A 20,500-nucleotide genomic window follows, 5' to 3' on the forward strand; every position below is an offset into this window, starting at 1 on the left:
GTTTCCTGAAGGCTCCTTCCAAATCTGCACGTGTTGCTCCAGTCTTGCCTACATGTCCTTTTCCCAACCTACGCACATCTGATTATTCTGGCTTGTAAACTGGATCTTCCTACCCTCCTGTTTAACAGAACAACGTGTGTGGTGGAAGATGCTAAGTTTTGGCTGAGGTTTCTGATGTGAGAGCAGAAGGAAGTAATGCATGTTGACGCTTAGCCCATGCTGATGCTACTGTTTTTTATCATCACTTGTTATTAACCAATCTTTGGCTAATTTCTGGTGAGGTAGGACTTAGCAGCTGAGCTAAGATTAGGGAGCTCCACGTGTTGATAGGCACTGCAGAAATGGAAAAAGGGAGAGAACTCCTGCCCAGAACTTTTTACATTTCAAATCATGTCAGCATCTTCAGAATGATCAGCAAGGGGCTGATGGTCCTTTTGGGTTTCCTCTGTGGTACAGAACATTGTCCAGACTCTCTTCATGCTGGTAGTTTTGAACGCAGAAATTGAGGTCTGGAGTTCCCTGGTGAATGCTGTAGTGAGAGAAAAACAGGTGAAGCTCAGGGATGTTAAAAAACCAAGAACTTGTCTGGAAGGAGAGACTTGTTGACTGCATTGATGTAATTGCTCTTAATGTTCAAGCTGAGCTTAGAGCAGGTGCTAACACCCTATCCTACGTAGGACAGAAAGGGCTTGAGCTGTTAAAAGGAATGAAGATTTTAGATGTTCTGAAGAAAGAGAGAGATTGCTGTTTAACATTCATGCCAATCAAATGACTAATTGACTCTTAGGAGAGGGAAGCCTTTGTCGAAAGGTGTTGAACAGGTGGGAGTGTTTGATGAAGATCTCTGTATGTGTCTTCTGAGAATCCAAATATGGCTCCCAGCCAAGGAGAGGAGAGCAGACTTGATATTCTCAGCCTTACTGAAGGTGGGAGGAAGCAGAAAACTTTTCTAATTTTTCAGCTGCAGGTACCCTTTGCTTAGTAACCTTTTGCAGATGGCTTGGAAGTCCTCGCAGCTGGCAACTGCATTACCCATGGCCAGGGTGGTTGCCAGCTCCCAGGACAGCACTGGCTTTTTGTTATGGTCTTGCAGTTGCAAGCTTTGTGGCCAACAGCTCACCAACCACTTATGTCCCAGTTCCCAGTAATGCCACAGGCAGTGCCAGCACAGCAGCAACTGATGCAGAACTATTACCAGCAGCAGCAGCAGCTGATAGCACAGCAAGCCTCCATGCAGCAGAAGACAGCGGTGGCTGCCGTTCAACAAAAGCAACAGGCTCCAATGCCCCCTCAGCCCCAGGTGCAGCAAACTGCCACCCAGCCAGCACCTGCCCAGGAACAAGTGGTAAGAGCCAGTAAATTTTTTGCAACCCCTAGGGAATGGTCTGGATGGTGGGGAATGGAAGAAGTGACCTCTGTGGCCTTCCACTAGAGACTTGCTGCATTCAACAAACATGGAGTAAGCTTCAGCGCACCCAGGGTTTTCTGGTTTTGTGTTGAACCCAAGCAGGTGAGGACTAAGGCATTCCAGGTGGCCTGTGCATCTAGTACATGTTACCAAAGTGGAGTTGTCAGAGCCAGTATTGTTCCTTCCAGGGTTCTTTACAAGTGATGCTCTTATTTGTCCATAACCCTTTCACTGAGTGAGTACTGGATTCCCCATAGGAGTGGCTCGCTAAGTCCTTATCTCCTGTCTAAGATAGACCTTGGTTGAGGTGTGGGAAGGGAGGGGAGAGTTTTTTTTTTTTTTTTTTTTAATCCTTTCTGGTAGGGGATACAGCTTACCTGCATTCCAAGGTATGTACATGCTGCGGTGATAGCACTAGAAATGCACAAAGCAGCTTCTCCATGCCTGGACTGGGAAATTCTCCCTCTGCAGATGCAGGTAAAATGAGGCATAGAGTGTTGCAGTGGGTTGAGAGTAAAAGAAGCATCAGTGGTTGGGGCACCAATCCAGGGCTAGACCTGGGTTTAACTCCATGCAGGGCTTCTAACTCCTGCATCATCTTGGGCAAGTCCCTCCTCCTCTCTGTGCCTCCTTTTCCTCCTCTGCAACATGGGGAAAGTATTGCTGCCCTATCTCTGAAGGGTGTTTTGTGGATAAATATGTTAGAGGCTGAGACAGATGCTGCCTGTTGACACCTTAGGGGGTTGGAGTAGAGTCTCTAGGAGTCCTCACTCTTAGTCCCTTGCTCTGGGAAGCTAGTTGAGCATTGTGACCTAAACAACAGCCATCAGAGAGCCTCGCTGAAGGCTTTGTTTGGAAATGTGTGGACAAAGAGAGAACTGCTTACACAGAATTGCTCTCAATCCATGTCCTACCCCTGGGTTTCTGGGCAAAACTTTCCAAAATTGGCTTCTATTGATGAGAGCCCAGAGTGGTGCTTCAGGTGACCTATGTGCTCTTCTGTTGCTCCAGAGGGCACCAGCTACATACTTCCCAGCTACAAATGGGGCACTGGATGGCCAGGGCTCCCCAGATCCTGCTTTACTCCGGAAAAGTCTCTACCCTAGTGGACTGAACCCTTGACTCGAGAAAAAAGTAGATGCAAAACCAGCAGCCTACCCATTGAAGTTGATTCTAGTTTTTGTGTGTTCTTTTCCTCTCTGCAATTGAAAGAAGCTTTTACCTGGCCCTGTATGAAAAATGAACAATCCACTTTACCAATCATTTGTACATGTGTCCAAAATGAGTGCTCTTTACTTAATGGGAAATGTGGCTGGCCTGGCAGCAGGGGAACAGACAGCTGTCCTCAGCAGTAAAGGCAAGGGAGATGTGCCAGATGGCAGGTGTCTCATTACCAGAATCTCTCTGCAATACCGTGGGGGGAGAAATGACACTTTTGCTTTCATTGTTGCCCAATCACAGTTACTCTCACCTGTCTTTTGGGCATCATAGTGCCATCTCTGAGTCTCCTTGGGTATGAAAAGGAGGGAAGCACTTGGTTCCCTCTTGTGCTACATCTGAGGCTGCATATATAAAGCAAAAGGCTCTTCTGGGGCTCAGTTCAGCTCTGGGACAGTTCCTCTGAACCCCAGAGAAATGATGCAAGGAATAAATTGGGCCAGTGGATGTCACCTGAGTTACTCAGCATGACGCTGTCTTCCTGGCTTCGATATCTGATTGTTTGGTGATGTTGAGTCGTTTTCTTTCTTGGTCTCCATCTGGGTCTAAGCCTCAGCCAGTTGAAGCCAGGGTGAGTAGCCAGTTTTGGCCGAACTTGCATGGGTTTGAATTAAGCCTATTCTCATTCTCCTTTTGGCGGGAGAAAATGCCTTGAGACTGATCAGAAGGTGTCTTCCTAAAGTATCTCTGAGGTTATCCAACAACATGAAAAATACTCTTAATTTTTAAATTTAAAAAAATGAGACCAGAAATTAGCTCCCTCTTTCCCCACAAAAGTCACCAATGCACACTGAGCTTTTTCTACAGCAACCAGGAGAAAACGTTAATCGTCTTTTCTGCAAGAGAAATGAGACATCTTTTTCTCTGGAACCAGCTGTCTGAGCCTAGAAAGCCAAACCTGGCTCCGTTTTCATGCTGCATAACTTTCAGTATTAAGAGCCATGCACGTTTCTGCTGCGATTTCAATACAACCCTCTTCCCCCTACCCCCAACTGAACATACCATTTTACTCTGACCTACATAGGAAAAGACATAAGGTGGCTGAGTTAGAAGCGGCTAGGGCGGATCATTTCTCAGCTGCAGTGCAATTGTAAGCTTAAAAACGCAGCAGGGGAAAGAAAGGGCAGGTTAACCCCTGTATTGTCATGTCCCTGTAGTAGTTCAATTCCATGCTGGGTGTGTGATCTTTCTCTTATCACCTCTTTTAGGTTTCATCCTCCACGTCTCCTAACTGGTTGAAAGTGTACCAAGATGATGCTGCTTATCTGGAGCAGAGGCAGAATAGGAACACCCAGAGTGCAGAAATAAAATGATAGCTTTCTCCTCACCACGCTCTGCTTTTCCCTTTTGTAAATCCGAGCTGTATGAGGATCACGAATGCACACTGGCAGGTTGACTTGAAAACCAGGTCATCTCAAATCATAGTGTTGTTTAACACTGCAGCATACAATCTTTGGTGCTAGTGCATATGTTTGTAATTGAATGAATGAGGGAGTCAGAAAATAAAACTGATTTTGTGAAACACTCTGAAGTTTCCAAAGGGTTCAGAATTGGCCTGTCTTGTCTAATGTGTTGTGTTTATTTCTCCCTCCCCATCCCATCCCTGATAATTTACCAGACATTAGCAATTGGCCTTACAACTTTGGACATCCGTATGGTGTTCCTTCTTGCTGCTGTTCATGCCTTGGGGAGACTTTGCTACAGTGTTCTCACCTTCCTTCTGCCCAAGCCATCTCTGTTTCTTCTTCAAGCTGTGCATATTTCATTGTTCAGTAATGATTAATGGCATTGGTTCCCATTGCTGAGGGTAGCTTTGCAACATGCTGGCTATGTGCTCTGCTACTTGAGTCACAGCTGGCAGCAGTAGCGGGCTCCTATCTTCTAATGGAGCTGGTCCTGTAGCTGATGCAATAGGTTTGGGGGTTTTGGTACTATAGGTTCTGAAATGTTTTTCTCTGTCCTGGTTGTGAACCATCTCCTACTCCTTCCCTCCCTGCCTAAGTGCACTGAGGCTGCTATTACTCCTTTGGTAATATGCCAGACATCGAGCTCACCTCACAGTGTCCATGCAGCAAGTAAGACTTTGTTAGCTTGGATCATATTAGGAGCCCCAATTTGTAGATCAGTGACTGTGATGTGTCCCCTGCTCCATTGCTTAGTGTGAGGCCTGTTCCCAATGATTCTTCACATGCTGCCATTGCATGCATGTAAGTGGCTTACATTTTGGCTTTCCTTCCTAGATGCAGGCACCGATCAGACAACAGCAAAAGCCTCAAACCACCCCACCGTCAGCTGTCCAGGGGCAGAAGGTGGGCTCCCTCACCCCTCCGTCCTCCCCAAAGACGCAGCGTGCTGGGCACAGGAGGATCTTAAGCGACGTGACGCACAGTGCCGTTTTTGGGGTGCCAGCCAGCAAATCTACCCAGCTCCTGCAGGCAGCAGCCGCAGAGGCCAGTCTAAACAAGTCCAAGTAGGTGCCTTCATATCGGGTATGGAGGGAGGGGTGAGAATTTCTGGCTTTGTGCTGGCATGACATACCCTCTCCCCTTTGACCAGAAAGGGACATTGTCATTCCATTGGGCACCCCAGTCTGCCAAGCCCCCCAAAACTTTCCCAGAGTTTCCTTCTCCTGGAGGGCAAAAGTCTACCCAAATGCTTCCATTCTCCCCATGTGTGAAGTGACTTCAGATCTCCACTCCACTGCATGTGAAGAATCATTTAGGAGCTTTCCAGGAGCTCAGCACTTGAGCAGTTCCTCACCCAAATTGCATGTGTGGCAATGCCTCTCTGAAAAGTGTGCGCCACATGTCGTCCAGACTGCAGCAGTATTTCCAAAGTCAAGAGGCTGAGATGAGGTATGTGGGCTTCTGTCTTCCAAGGTCATTTGCGCTGCCATCTTTCAGCCATGCTTCTCTGACCTTGCGGTGGTACTTGCTGCTCTACAGGCAGGTAGAAGGAGTCCATCATAGCATCACTGTGCTCCAACCCATGTGCAGCCTTCTAGGATGTAAGGAGCACTCTTCTCCCTTTGCTGCTTATTTCCCTTTTCTGTTTGGACTGCCACCCCTTTCACTGCAAGCAAAGTCTTCTGGTCACTCAACCCCAAGTGTTGTGGTCCCATGTGGCTCTTTTCTAGAAAGCTTGGTCAGTGCCTGTTGCTGTACATAGAGTTAGCTAACCACATTAGTCAGAAGTCCAGCAGACTTGAGCCTAATTGTATAGATTGATAGACTGACTATAAAAATAACCATAACACAAAATGTAGCTATTGTAGCTGTGATGGCCCAGAAATTTATGCAAGAGGCAAGAACTTCTGTGTGTGATATCTTTTATTGGACCAACTATGTAGCTGGGACAAAGACAGATAAGCATTTAAATGCAAGAGATTCTTCACCAGGTCTCTGATCACAGGAAGCCTATAATATAAGCCTTGCCTATAATATAAAATACAATTATTAAATAATAACTATAATGCATCTCTGAATCAGTTTTATAAGGTGCAGCTCTACCCTGTCTGTTGCTATCAAATGCATCAAAGACCTCACATAGGAGTAGAGAGGCCACTTGGTATGTTTCAGAAGAAAAGGAGCATATACAGTAAGCTTCGCTGAATGTATAGGGCTAGAAGGACACCTACACTTTGTCTAATTTTCTGCACGACACAAGCTGACTTCATGGACCATTAATGTATTTTTTTGTTTGTGGTGGCTGCAGGTCAGCCTCGACCACACCCTCTGGCTCCCCCAGGACCTCTCAGCAGAACGTTTACAACCCCCCGGATGTCTCCACGTGGAACCCATTTGATGATGACAATTTCTCCAAGCTCACAGCCGAGGAGTTGTTGAACAAGGACTTTGCAAAACTGAGTGATGGTAAGCTGCTGGGGGGACTCAGTGTCTGCCAGGCATTGCTGCTAGGCAGAGGTGGGGAGGTGGTGATGGTGAGGGAATAAGGATTTAGATAGTTCTTATGAGCTTGAGGCCCCACATAACTGATCTGCTCATGTCTTGTTCCTTTTTTGGATAGTAAACCCAAAGTAAAATGGTCAGATCCTCAACAGGCTCCAACTACTGTTGTTCTGCTGAGTACTCTTTACACCATTTGAGGATTGCCCCTTGCCCTCCAAGTGTCTTTCTCTTTGTGGGTGCATGACATAACTGCATGAGCCCTTCATAATGTCTTATTCATCTGGTTCTATTGAGCTGTAACCTCTGTGCACCTCTAAGCGCCACTCTCTTTGCAAATATGAATGGTCAAAAGTCTACCTGAGAATAGGTGGACCACATTTAAATGGCTTTTTGTTCTTAAGGCATACGCCTATGTGTGGTTAAAGCTCAGTGTTTTCTGTGGCATCATGTCAGCTACCCTAGATTCTCCAGCCCAAATGACAAACAGTCTGTAGGCAGTTGGGTCAGAGTGATCCTTGAACTTGCATCTCTGTATCCATAGCAAAGTTGTCTTAATTGCTCTTTGCCTGCATCTCTTTCCTTCTGTCTTGAAAGAGTGCCCTTGAAATCAGGAACAAGATACTATTTTTGTGAACAAATGGCAGGTCTAGCAAAAACACTCCATCAGTTAAACTGTTACACACTATATCTGCAAACAGTGGCTTGCCAGAAGTGTAAATTAAGACATAGTATTGGTGCATTGTCTTTAAAGTGGTTTACATTATAGGGAAGTGGCACCTGGAACAGGTGTACCTTCTTGCAAAACCCAGTCATCTGGAATTTCAGGTAAAGCTCCAGAAAAGGTTGGCAATTCTACAGAGAACTTGATTCCAGGCTTCCAGCCAGCTCCCTCGACAACCCACGCAGATGCTTTTGGTTCCTCCTCCTTTGCAGCTGGATCAGGTAAGCACACGGACTTGTTCTGAAGGAGCCGTGCTCAGGATAAGAAGTGACAGGGGGCAGATACTCTTCTGCATCCTCCTCTGGAGCTGTATCCGTTTGACTGATCTCATTTCATCTTGGGGCATCTTGGTAGCAAACAAGAGATGGATTTGGGTTCCTTAATTGTAGCGTGACAGGTAGGACATGGACACTGGGTGACCCGAGCTTGGGAAGCATGTTTGATGCATTTCAGTTGGCTTTTGTAGGCTGAATGACACAATCTTCAGGAAGAGAACTGGTGAGGTGGGTACTGAGCCAAGGCTTCAAGTCTATAAGCAAGTTGATCTCTTGCTTATCAAAACCACGCAGAGCTAGCCACCCTGAAGTGAGCAGTCACTGGGCATTGAAAGGCTTAGGTGGAAACAAGAGGACTCTGTGAGAGATGCTGGACAGATAGATATGCAACTTCAGTTTGTCCTGATGAGGTGTGTGGTGGTGGGGAGGGAGGGCAACAGAATGAAGAACATGAGGATGCTGAGTAAAATGCTAAGTATCTGTGACTGGGGAAGACTTTTAAACTACTTAAATAGAACCTATTAATTACCTTGTAAATGAAAAAAAAAAAATTGGGAGGGTGAAGAGGGGGTGATGGGGAGAGGTTAGATTGCAGGAGTTCACTTGGGCAGTCTAAGGAACCGATCCCATCAGTGTTTGGAAACCCATAGAGTTCTGCGCAGGGGGCCGCGCTCCTGCCCAGAAAGATGCTTTCATGGGTTCAGGGCCCATGACTTTTTTTATTTGTTTTTCTGCCCTTCTCCTATAAAGCCTGCACCAGCTCCTCCAGCCTCAGAAGTCCCTTGCTGAAAGACGCTGCATGTCATGCATTTCTTCTTCAGCAGGGGTTCCTGTTGAGCATAATACAGACCTGGGAAGTCTCAGCACTTTAGAATGATACACCACAGGTTGTTTTGATTGACATTTCAGGCAGTTTTCCTTTCCCCTGACCCAACCCTTTTAACATTTAAGGATGTTTCAGCTAGGTTAAAAATCCTTGAGGTTTTATGACCTCAGAGAAGGGAATCTTGCTGTGTCTTAAATTAGGTGCGAGTGCTTGAAGGCAACCAGTGAGAGAGCCAGGTCATGAGCCCGCCTCAGATTTTTAGATCACTTCTGATTCGTATTTACCCAGGGAGGGGGAAAAGATGCATCAAGCTGATTTCTGTCTGTAAGTGGAGCTGGGTAGAGCTTATTTTGAGCTCCGTAGCCTTCCAATGCCTGCAAGCTAAAGTGCTGCAGCACAAGAGGAAGGTGTCTAAATGAGTGACTGTGCTGCAGGTAACTTTCTCTAGCCCTGTGATATTGTTTGGATTGGTCCTGCTGGTGTTGATCAGCATTGCTCAACTGACACTGATAGAGCAACATTGTTTTACTCCAGCTGAGGACCTGGTTTAATGTTCTAACAAAATGCTGCCAAGACCGATCTTTGCAGGTGGCAAGTGCCCCGAGTTCCCATAATTCAGTAGGTTCAGGTAGTCTTCTTGTAACACAACGGCTTGATCAGCTTTTTTAAGGTGTATAAGTTTCCATTCACTCCTGTTGAAGGTTGGTGGAAGTTTGTTCAATGCTCAGGACTGGAGATTCTTAATGGAAAGGCACTATAGACTTGCTAAGCCTTATTGTTAGGAAACAAGTGATTCAGGCACTGGGCTGAGACTCAGGAGACGTAGGTCTGTTTCCCAGCTCTGTTTGTGAACAGACCTTGGGCAAGTCATTTCCCCCCTTACCTCCCCTTCTGTAAAACTGGGATAATAGTTCCCAGGTAAGAGGCTTCATCTCTGTGTTCATGCAGTGCTCAACACAATGGAGACCCAATCTAGGGTACCCTGGTGTAACTAAATATTTTATTAGGGATTTTCTGTGGGCCTCTTGGCTATTGTGTTCTGAAAGTTTCTCAGGTTGTCCATAGGGTCCTCCCCTACTCTTAGATCTCTTTTGTTTTTAGATTTTATTGGAGCTTCCCCTGGAGTGGTAAACTTTACTCTTCTGCAGCTACAAGCATGAACTAATGGGTGTAGTGATTGTGAATTTGCAGGTGTACATGTTGCATTTTACTGTACCTTTTTGTGGGAAGCAGTGTGGTCGAGTGGACCGGGTTGTATTTCCAGCTTTGTTGTTGTTGATCTGCTCTGTGACCTTTGTCAAGGCACTTGTTCTTTCTGTGCCTCAGGTCCTTGAGGATGTGTTTGCAGATTAGAAGAGCTGCAGAACTACAAAGTGGTGGGATTACTATTTTTGGCCTAAAGGAATTGAATTGGGGGGATGGGGGTGTTAACATGTGTTGTTGTCTTCTGCCTCTTCCTCAAGGGCAGGTTTTGGTAATTCTTTTAAGAATCAACCTATGTCTCAATGCTGAACCGTTTCTGCTTGACATTTTGCCTTTTTCTTTTCCTCCCCTGTTGTTTCTCTGCTGCTTGACTCCTGCTTATCCAGCTGAAAAAACGAAAGATATTCTGAGTTTGGACACTAGCCCTCCGCTTCTGACTGTGCCTGATCCTTTCATTTCTCTTCCATTATCCGACACACCAGGTAACCAGAAGAGAATCTGCACTTTGTGTCAGTATTTTCATTATTCCATTTTTTGGATTTAATTCTTAGTAAAATTTTAAAACTTGTGCCCAGTACTTTGATGAAGGCCCCTGTTGCACTGATGGAAGTCAACAGGAGAGATGAGGCCAGCACCTTTTGAAGTTGGTCCTACATGCTCATGAGTGTATGGCACCTAGGACAAAAGAACCCTCATTGTCTGACTGTAGCCCTTGCGTACTACCTGATAATGGGATTTTCATCTGGCATGTTCATCAAGGTTCTGTGTACAATGTAAGGAAAAAAATCCAGTATTTAATTGCCCTTTGTTAGGCCATGTTACATTGGTCTCAGATTCCTAGGTATTATGTTCCAGCCTTTTCCATAATGCAATCAACATTTTCCTTTTGGGTCCTGGATTAGCACTTGTCTTGCTGCAAATATGTGCTTTATCTGAAGTAAAAGCTGTCTTATGGCATTCCCTGTTTTGGCAAAATTTTCACATCAACAGTTCACCCTGAGAGAGGATAATTGGTAGAGACTGCACTTAACATGAATATAGGCACTCCTTTGTACACAAACATCTTTATAACTGTACATGAAACAGCTTGCTGCAGAAATCCTCGTTTCAGTTATGGAAGAGCGGGTTCTATGCTTAGGCTATATCTATTGCTTTTGAGATGGTCAGTGGGAGAGTCCTACTTGAAACAAAGCAAAGGATTTATACAGCAAACAGTAGGAGCTTTACAGTACTGTGGAAACTGTTGTTAGCACCATCCCTCTAGATTTTGAACCTAGGGCCTTTGGCACTAAAAGCATGAACCTCTACCGCTTAAGCTCAAGGAATTCTCTTCACTGCATAGACAAGAATTCATTAAGTTAACTTATTTAGTTGGTCTAATAAAAGATACCTGATTTACCCAAAGAACCTTGTCTGCCTAAGTTAACTTGGACTCTCATTTGGATGTTCCCCTAATCCCCTGCTGCCTGCATACAGAACCCGCTCTGCCTAGGGACTGCTGCCAGCCACAAGAATGGGATATTGCTCAGGGTATGTTTTCTCACTTTGCAACTTTCTCACTCCACCAGTGCCTCCCAAAGCTCCCCTGTGTGCCCAGAAGGGCCGAGTTCTCTCAACTCGCAGGGGAAGATTCATAGAGTGACTCAGCTTACTGCAAGGGGCATGTGCCCTTAGATGTCCTAGTCACTTAGAAGGAACCATACCACCAATAAGGATAAAGTAAATGAGGTATGGCTTTGCAAGTATGTCTGTACATACCTGGATTAGGCTGCCCTATGTTACTCAGACCTAGATGCTTTTATCACTTTGCAGCGAAGGAGGAACCTCTACATGGCAGGTGTAACAAATTCTTATCCTCCTATGCAGGCCAACCACTGGAGATGCACAGTCCCCTACTGCACGTTGTGTTTTCATTGAACTAATTTAACATTCTTAATGCTGAGGAATAGTCCTGGAGAATATGGGGGAGGGTGTCTAATGGAGAAACTGAGATATTTGCTAGTAGGTAAAATCACTGCACCCATCTCTTCCTCAAGAAGGAGAATTTTTGTAAATATGTACTTTTTCATTTTACTCGGCATACAAGGGCTGCAGTCATTAATGGAAATGTAACTGGTAAGAGGAGCTGGCAAGAGAGAGAAAAATATGGCAAAACATCTGTTAAAATACTGGAAAATGAAATATTCATGCTGAAAACATTTTTCTTTGTGCCTGTGTAGGGAAGTGAGCCAAGTTGTTGTTAATAAGCTTATTACCAGCTTCTCTGCTGATTAATCAGAATGGAGTATTTGATCAGAATGCTAATTTTTCTGCTGTGTGGCTTGTATTGGTACAAATCTTGCTTACAGTACTATTGGAAGTTGACTTTTTTTGCACAAGGTATTCTGGAAGCCTTAAATTAAGCTGAGTGATGAAGCCTGAAATCAGATTTTGCTCTGTGCACGAATCTTACTCTGTAATAACCTTCATCCAATTTTTACATGTCTAGTATATGCATTAAAGATGATTTTTTTCTTGGGGCCTGCTCCAGAACCTGCAGGTATGAATGGGCTTTAGGTATAGCTCCTATGAGTAAGTTTGCATGAGCAAATTACTTAAGCATATGCTGGATTTCAGGCATGCAGACATGCCTGTCACCATATTACTTTGCTGACTTCAGCACATTCCTGTCATTTAAAGTGCATGCTTAAGTGCTTTGCTGAAATACAGCCCTGATTTTTGTATTATCCCCATGTAGGGATGCAGCAAAGTGTGTTTTCCGGCTCCCCCTCCTGCTTTCCAAGAGAAACACTTCTGTATAGAGATGTGAATATCTGAAACATGGGTGCACTGAATGCTTCATTCCAAAGGTTTTCCATTTTTTACCCTCCTCTCAAAGTGGGCAAGAATACAGGGGAAACATTAACTGAGAAATTTAAAAACTGAGGAAATACTGCTTATATTGGAAACATTGGAGGAGGGGAACACTTACAAAGAAAACCCCTTTCCACTGCAAGGGTAAGGAGAGCCAAACATTTTGACGGGCTCTACTGAGAGTGTGAAGGAGCCAACATCTTGAGTTGTACTGACCAAATCAAACCTTTAGAGATTCAGGAATGAAGTACCTCCATACCTTGTCAGTCTTGGTGTCTTGGGACATAAGTAGGATTGTAAGTTTGGCTTTGGTTATGCTTATCTGCATGCAGAGGATTGCATCAAGTTTCTAAAGTGAATTTCCTGCTGCCAAGACACTATACTGATTGACTAACTTGTTCTTGAGATCTGAACAAGATTGACCTGGTAGAGATGGGTCACTGGTTATGGAAGACTCAAATAGCAGTGGGAGGTCTGGAGCAATAGCTAAGTGGGGAAAGCACTGCTTGTCCAAACTGGAGAAAGAAGGGCGTGCTCCCTGGGGCTTTTGGTAGGGGAGCAGCCTGTGCTTTTCTGCCCTAGTTCCAGTCCCTTTTTGGGTGGATATTGATAGGCCCCATTGCTTACCGTTTTGGTTTCTATACTCCCTAAAGTAATGCACATCACGGGCTAGAGTAGCATTATCCGTCCATTATAAATGTGCCTAATTTTGCCCTATGTACATAATTATTTGCCTCAAAATATGGTCAGAGCTCATTATTCCAGGCACCATAGAGAAACCTAATAGGAGACGGTCCCCGCCCTGGAGAACTTAACAGTCTAAATAGGCAAAATGGATGAAGGCAGAAAAGGGACCTCGGGCATAGGGGAGATGCATGTGCCATTTGAATCCTTGAACAGAATTGGCTCCTCGTAGATGGTGGTGGTTGTTGTTATTAGATTTCCATATGATCCAGCATACAATGCTGCTTTTAAATGGTGTCGAATTGGATTTATCAGAGACTTAGAGCTAGCACTTAACAAAGTTTTCTGCTTTTACTGCTACATGTGAACATAGGCTTCCCTCCTGCTTATTTTATATAGAATGGCAAAGTCATCTGATGGATCTGAAAAGACAGTTAAATGTCAGCACAGCCTGGAAACAAATCTGTCTGTGGCCATTACATTGTTAAGCCAGAGTGTTGAAAAATCATGAGACTGGTATCCCTTCCGTTCCACACGATATGATTTGATTTTTTTTTAATTATAATCAGGACATTTTCAATCATGACTAATGTGAGGTTCCTTTTCTTTTGGGGTGGGGGGTAAGGGAGGGCTCATATGGTTTGGTATCACATTTCCAAGTTTCCCTGCAGCTATAAGGTCTAGTTTTCATACACAATTAAAATATACACATAATCACAAGATGCCAGAAGCTGGGACTTTTAAAAAAAAAAGTAAAGGATCAATGAGACTTGTGGCATCCAAAAGCACAGAGCCAAGACTTATGAAGCAGCCTAATCCCTTTTCTAAACATACAAGTTATACTGCTTTAGCTGTATTGCAGCAGTTAAAGTAGTATGACTGACTTCTTTGGACACTAGTAAACTATTTAATGAAGGTGCGTGATTCCACTGTAAATGTTTTCCAAGCATTGGAATAAGTTCTACTGGATGTAACTGTTTCTGCAGTATGGATTGGTTTAAGATCACTATGTTGGTGGGAAAATGACACCTGTAACCAGTGTAGTTAAATTGGGGGTGCTGGGGAATTGGGTATAGATGAGATTGAAGGGTTTAGGATTCTCAGTTCATTTTAAAGAATGTAGGATCCTGGGATATACCAGTCCCTGTAGGAGACTTGGAAAATCCCACTGTCCACAGCTTCTGCTTTGAGCACTTGGAAAGTGTTTCTTCTGCGTTTCTTGATGTTTCAGAAACATTGATATCTTTCCAGCCCCCACAGATGGACAAAACTGAATGATTTGTGTTTCACTCCAGAACAGGCAGGGCACTGGAAAGGAATTATTTGTCCAAGAGCTCACATAAATGAATAACCACTTTATTTGTGGATGGTGAACTTGATTTCTCTGTGGAGGACCACAAAGCCCATTTCAGACTTTTTTACCCCCCCTTTAATTGAGAGGGTGAATAGTGCCTTGCACTTACTTGTGTATGGGGGTGGGGGGTCAGGAATTCTACCTCAGTGGCATTAAAGCAAAATTAATTATTAATTGCAATGATTTATTCTTGCTCTTTTAAGGAACTGCTTTCTGACAGTTACACATTGTCCTAGAAATTTCTGATAACACTCAAAAGAAATAATCTTGTGCTTAAGTTTTTGGAGAGAACCCCTATATATGCAATTACAAAAAAAAAAAAATTGGCAGTCTAAAGAATCAGTTCTGTTCAGCAGAAACTCCATTAAGAAAATTAAAGTCCAGTGTCCTCCCTTTGATTTAGTCAGAGCCTGGCAAAATCCTCCAAGGTAAAATAATGAACGAGGCTTCCTTTCATCTCTAATACTTGATTAATCAATAGGAAGAAATCTTTCTGAGTGACTAATCTATACTTACTTTGATAATTGGCCCTCTCGCTTACAGCAGTGTTGACTTGGCAGGATTTTTACAACCTTGTTTTTCTTTCTCAGTTGACATCCGAAGAAAAGGACTCTGCTGTGTGCTCTATTGAATTATCTTTCCTTTTGCTTTTCTTCCGTGGTGCAAGAGTGAGTAACGTTCTTGTAGTGTGCAGTGCCTGGATGTAGAGAACTATGGCTTTGAGAAGTTGCATCTTGATTGTTCAGTGTGGCATTGAGCTATTTTGGGAACAATTTTCCCACTTTCCTTGTAGGTTTCATAGGAATACTCATTTACTCAATTTTACTAATAGACTGGACTACTTGAAGCCCCAGTAGCCTCTCCTTTTCTGTAGGAGTTTATAACTGCATCCTTTAAAACCCTTTCTATTAGGTCAGGTCTTTCACAGGGTCAGTGTAACCAAGCAGGGATGCAGTGCACGAATCTGGAAGCTTTGGCACTGAGCTGTTGCAGATGCAAATTCCTTATTCATGCAAATTGCCTGAGAGTACCTGATTTGCATATGTATTATGCAGTCTGGATTTGGAGAGAGAGGCTAAAATGTTCGCACTGGATTATTTCACAGTTGGCTTGGGTATGTGTATTGAGACCCTGATTCTGTTTCTCTCAAAATGGCACAAGTTCAGAGTAACTCTGCTGATGTTAAGTGGTGTTACATCCATTGAGAGGGGAAACCTTCTCTTTGGCCTGGCTTTCGAAGCTACTGACCAACCGGCACTTCCCATTTGAAAAATTATGTATAATGTTCTCCGGATGCAGGTAACTCTCTTCACTGCTTCCTATGGAACGTGTCCTTGATTTCTCTCTTCCAAAAGGAAATAAATCAGTCATATTTAAATGCTGTTCCCCAACACTAACGCTCCTTGTGGCTGGTTCCCGTGGTGAGGAAAATGCTCTCTCACTTTCTAACTGCATTCAAGCTGCAGCAGCCCAAGGACGGGATTGACAAAATACTTGTTGGTCTCTTCTGAATGTTAAATACAACTGAAGGCTTCCTTCAAGTTGCTCAGCCTTGTTAATCTAGGTAAAGCCCCTGATGGCAGTAACCAAAATGGCTGTGATCCTGAAATGCGCTGCTTCGATGAAGAGCAGCTCAGCATTACTAGATCTTGAATGTGTGGGGAGGTCTACCTTTTCACATCCACCTAGATTTGAACCACAGCTGCTACATTTGGCCCACCAGAAAAATGCTCTAATTTAAAATATCCTATCATTGTGTGACTAACTTTTTGAGTGGCAGTGCTGGTCCACAATGCATGTTTTTGAAGTTAAACTAAGGAGCTTGAATCCACAAACCTGCCTGGCCTGTTGCAGGGGTATGTTCTGATGTCTGGATGATGCTGATGTCAAAAAGCTCAGCTTGGGGCTTGTATGTATATTGTGTTAATGTAGCTAACCTAATATAACTGTTGGAGAGTGGCTCCCCTTCTAATTAAGAAGTCCTTCCTTTTGTTGTCAGTGGAACTGGAGATCAGTCATGGCTGAAGTCGCCAAGCATTTCCCTCCTGAGTTGAAGATACTAGCTTAGTAGCTTTCTGTTGTTGGCCATTCACTGCTGTTCCCAGGCTTTGTCTTGCCATCCCATGGCTCAGTGCAAAATAAAGCATCAAGTATGCAGAAGCACCTAAGAAAGCTACTGAGACTTGTTCTCTGAGTCTCTTGGTTGCTTTTGAAAATTCCTCATATATTTATACAAAATAAAGTAACAACCAAGAGGACCAGTGCTAGGCATACCCCAGTCACATGACTTCTGTCCTTTCTTGCCTGTCCCCCTGCCCTCTTTGTGCGTTTGTCTAATTCATAAACCCTGCTACCAAGCAACATAGTTCTCTTTACATCTGTAGCACTCTGCCCATACACTAAAATGCCACCCTGTAACAATGGTGACAAAAGAAAATTTTGCAAGGGAAGAAAGAATTAAAACAGGCCACGTGGGACAAATGAGAAAACATCACAAAAATATCTAAGAGTGGTGTTTTCATTAGATCAGTGTTGCAAGATCTTGGGCATTTTTATGATCCAAACTTTTTTGAAACACACAGTGCACATGTTGCGTTCTCCTGTAAGGACACAGTTGCCCACAACTAGGACCTCATTCATTAATAGCACTTGCATGTCACTACAATTCACAGAAATGGGTTTTAATGGATCAGTTCTCATTCACATGTCTACTTAACATTTTTGCTGTACGGCTGACCAAAAAGAGACATGCCACTTTGCAAAAGGGAAGATGGATGGTCCCTCTTGTGTATGTAAAAGGAGCATAGAAGAAATGAGAAGATTGCTCTTTGGAGATGTAAGGAATGAGAAGATATCATGCCAGGAGGTACAAATTTGGGCCAGGGCTGGAGGCAAAGGGAATCATTTCAAACAGTTGCTGGTGCTTCCAGATGGTCAGATGGTCCTGGTGGGGTGCCCAACCTGAGATGCCTGCAAAAGGGCTGAGTTTCAGAGGATGGGTGACTGCTGCTTCTGGAAATCAGAACCCTGGAAAGAGTGTCTTAACATGAATAACCAAAAGGATAAATCTAATTGAAAGCATGACACTTAGCAGCCTTAGGGGCTTTTGCCAAACTCCCAGCTCTGAGTACTTCAAGTAAGACCCAATCTATAATTCTCTGCAATTTCACATATTGGGCTAATGACTAGATAAAACCTATTGAACCCCAATTTAAGTCAGCTTTACTGTCTGGCCATGCAGTCCTGTTACTTTAGTACTGTTGGCCAGTCCTGGGAAAAAAAAATCATTATTCAGCATTTCCTCTGTTTTGCATCTAAATATTGTCTTGGTGTCATACTTTCCCAGTGAGGCAATGTTTGCTTCTTATTAGTTGGAGCAGGAGCCCCATGTGCTTATCTAGAGGAGGAGATATCCCTGTGCTTTATTATTAACAAAGCTCCTTTTATTATTAACAAAGCTCCAACTCCTTAGGCTGGCAGTGGAAGCCCCTGCCACCTGCCTTTCAGATAATCCAGACAAAAATTTGCTCTCAGCATCCTTTTGCATATGGGACCCAGGCAAACGATGCTGGCACAGTCATGATGGAATTTACTTTAGGAGAAAATCCAACCAAGGTCTAGCAGAAAAGCCTCTTGGATAGGGTTTTCTTTAAAGCTGCCTCTGAGTGGAAATCCAGGTTCATCCCACAGGCATGGGTTGGAAGGGTCTTCATACAAGTGAAAAGTTGCAGCAGTGTTCACTCAATTGTTTGTTTTAATTTAAAAAAAAAAAAATTGGGGGGATGGGTGTCCTCAGAGCTGTGCCAGCTGTTTCCATTTTTATAACTGGTGACTTCTTCCTTTTCCTTGCTGAGCCATTTTAGGTAGGAGGGCTGGGAATGCCCTTTAGCTTCCATGGCTCAGACGGGGTGTGTGCCCTGTGCTCGCAGGGCCAGATTCTCAAGGTCCTGTGCTCTTTTGCTTTGCTCTTGCATTGGACAAGCCATTGTGAGTATAATAGGTTCATACCCACCTCAAGGCTTTTGCCCACTGCCACAGTGATGACAAAGGGACCTTTGCAAATGAGAATTTAGGCCGCAAGTCTTGAGCTTGCCTCTCAAGGCAAGGGCCTTCAAAACTCGAGTGGATATCAGAAAGGTCACTTTTCTCTGTTCTTGCAACTTCCTTCTCTGTGTAGGACTTGACTTTGTGCACCAGAAGAACCATTTTTGCATGAAGGGACATGTGATGGTGCCAGTCCCAGATGTTTCACTTACCTTTGGCTTTTCATCTCCGTGCAGTGATAATACCATAATTTAAAACTATAGGTATCTTAACTCTACCTTTTATAATTGCACATGGCTCAGTTGCTTCTGAGGCACCATTTAGGTCTACGCATTGCTATTAGATGTGCCCCTCACCCCCCCTTTTTTAATTTAGTGTGAATAGAGGTTGACTTTTCCATGGTGGCCTTGAACTCCAGCCAAAGACTACATGGCTGTCATGGTATTTTTTTCCCTTGATCAGATGAATCCTTTATTATTGTGACTCAGAACTAAAATCATTCTGCCCCCTTTCAAAAGAGACTGAAAGCTGTGCATATGAGGCAGTGAGGTCACTGGACTACAGAGTAGTTGCTATTTCTGTATTAGGTACTGATAAATTTTGGCAGAATTCACTCTGGTGTTACTGGTTTGAGGAATCGCAGATGTTTGGAAGTGGCGTCTCATTCCAGAACAGTGATACCATAAAGATGCAACTTGACAATATAATGCTACAGTAGCAAAAAAAAAAAAAAAGAAAAGAAAAAAGGTTTAAATCAATCTCTAGCCTGTCCCATATTCTGTACTGTTATGGTATAAAGACAAGGACTTTCTGTATCTTTGTCTTGTATAGCACTGAGCATATACTTGGTACCTAATGAGTAATGTGTAGAGCCTGTCTGGATACAGAGAGACTTTCTGAAAAATAATAATCTAGATGTAAAAGTGCCTTAATGGCATACTTGCCACGTTGGTGGATTGGGAGACCTGAGTTGTTCTCTCCCCGCTTTCACAGACTTGTGTGACTGCGGCCACATAATGAACTGCTGACTTCTGTGAAGTGCTTTGAGACCTTTGCCTAGCGGGTGCTCTGTAAGCAGCAGTTGTGTTCCTGCATAAAGCCATGCTAATATTTTCTTGCAGCCAACAGACTGTAACATAAGATGATCAGTCACCTGGTTGAAAAGCTGTTTAATATCTTCTTTTTTTTTTCTTTTGGTATCTTTCTGCTTCCTTCCTTCCTTTTCTCCTGCTTAACTCAGAAAAACTGATTGAAGGTCTCAAATCTCCTGAGACTGTGCTTCTGCTCGCTGATATCCTGCCTCTTGCTGACCCCTTCGGTAGCACCTCAGATGCTGTGAATGGTAAAAAAAAACAAAAAACCCCCAGGAAAAAAACCAAATAAGTGTTGTTGATGTGCTTTGTCCTGTCCTGCATGATTACATCATAATTATGCATGTTAACTCCCCTGGGCATAGGTGGGGTATGGCTAGCCAGCAGCCACAAAACGCAGTTCACTTAAGTTACAATGCATGATGCAAAGAGACAGATTGACCTCTCTGAGTGCCACGCTCCAGGACAGCAGGAGGTGGGTGTTTGAATAGCCAGCAAGTTGGAGCTTGTCATAAATTGCATGGCAGAGTTGTGATCTATGCAAGTTTCTGTCCTGACATGGATGAAAGGATTAGGTGTTGGGGGCAGAGGAAGAATGCCAGAGATCTAGAGAGAATGATGGTTCAGCAAGGAGGATACTGACTTTGGACCTCAAGGACTTGTTCGATTTCCTATTCTGCTGCAGGCTTCCTGTATAACCTTGGGAAAGTCTCTCAGCCTTTCTGTGCCTTAATGCCTTGTTTATAAAATGGGGTGGTAGCAAGTTGTGAGGGTAAACAGACTAAAGATTTTGAAGGTGCTTGGCTTCCATAAAGGAGGTAAGAATGAAATGCACGAATTAATTTGGATAGTATTTGGCAAATGCCAGCCACTAAAAATGGTCAAACCTGAAGTTGGGATTTGTCAGTTTGCAAC

At 43.8% G+C, this 20,500-nt stretch overlaps 1 protein-coding gene across 6 annotated transcripts in view; it reads left to right on the plus strand.

The window, feature by feature from the left end:
• Positions 1-20,500, plus strand: part of AAK1 (AP2 associated kinase 1) — a 106,159-nt gene that overhangs the window by 62,702 nt on the left and 22,957 nt on the right. For 3 of the 6 annotated variants that reach the window (XM_019545925.1, XM_019545927.1, XM_019545929.1), the window contains exons 13-16: positions 1,139-1,345; positions 4,867-5,096; positions 6,341-6,498; positions 7,360-7,476. In XM_019545925.1, coding sequence (XP_019401470.1) covers positions 1,139-1,345; positions 4,867-5,096; positions 6,341-6,498; positions 7,360-7,476 — 712 coding nt within the window. Of the gene's footprint in view, positions 1-1,138; positions 1,346-4,866; positions 5,097-6,340; positions 6,499-7,359; positions 7,477-9,945; positions 10,042-19,734; positions 19,837-20,500 lie in introns of all 6 variants that reach the window. The other 3 variants (XM_019545924.1, XM_019545930.1, XM_019545928.1) reach the window with 2 other exon arrangements.

The sequence above is a fragment of the Crocodylus porosus genome, unplaced genomic scaffold (assembly GCF_001723895.1).
Source record: "Crocodylus porosus isolate Cpor-Errol unplaced genomic scaffold, CroPor_comp1, whole genome shotgun sequence".
Classification (NCBI taxonomy): Eukaryota; Metazoa; Chordata; order Crocodylia; family Crocodylidae; genus Crocodylus; species Crocodylus porosus.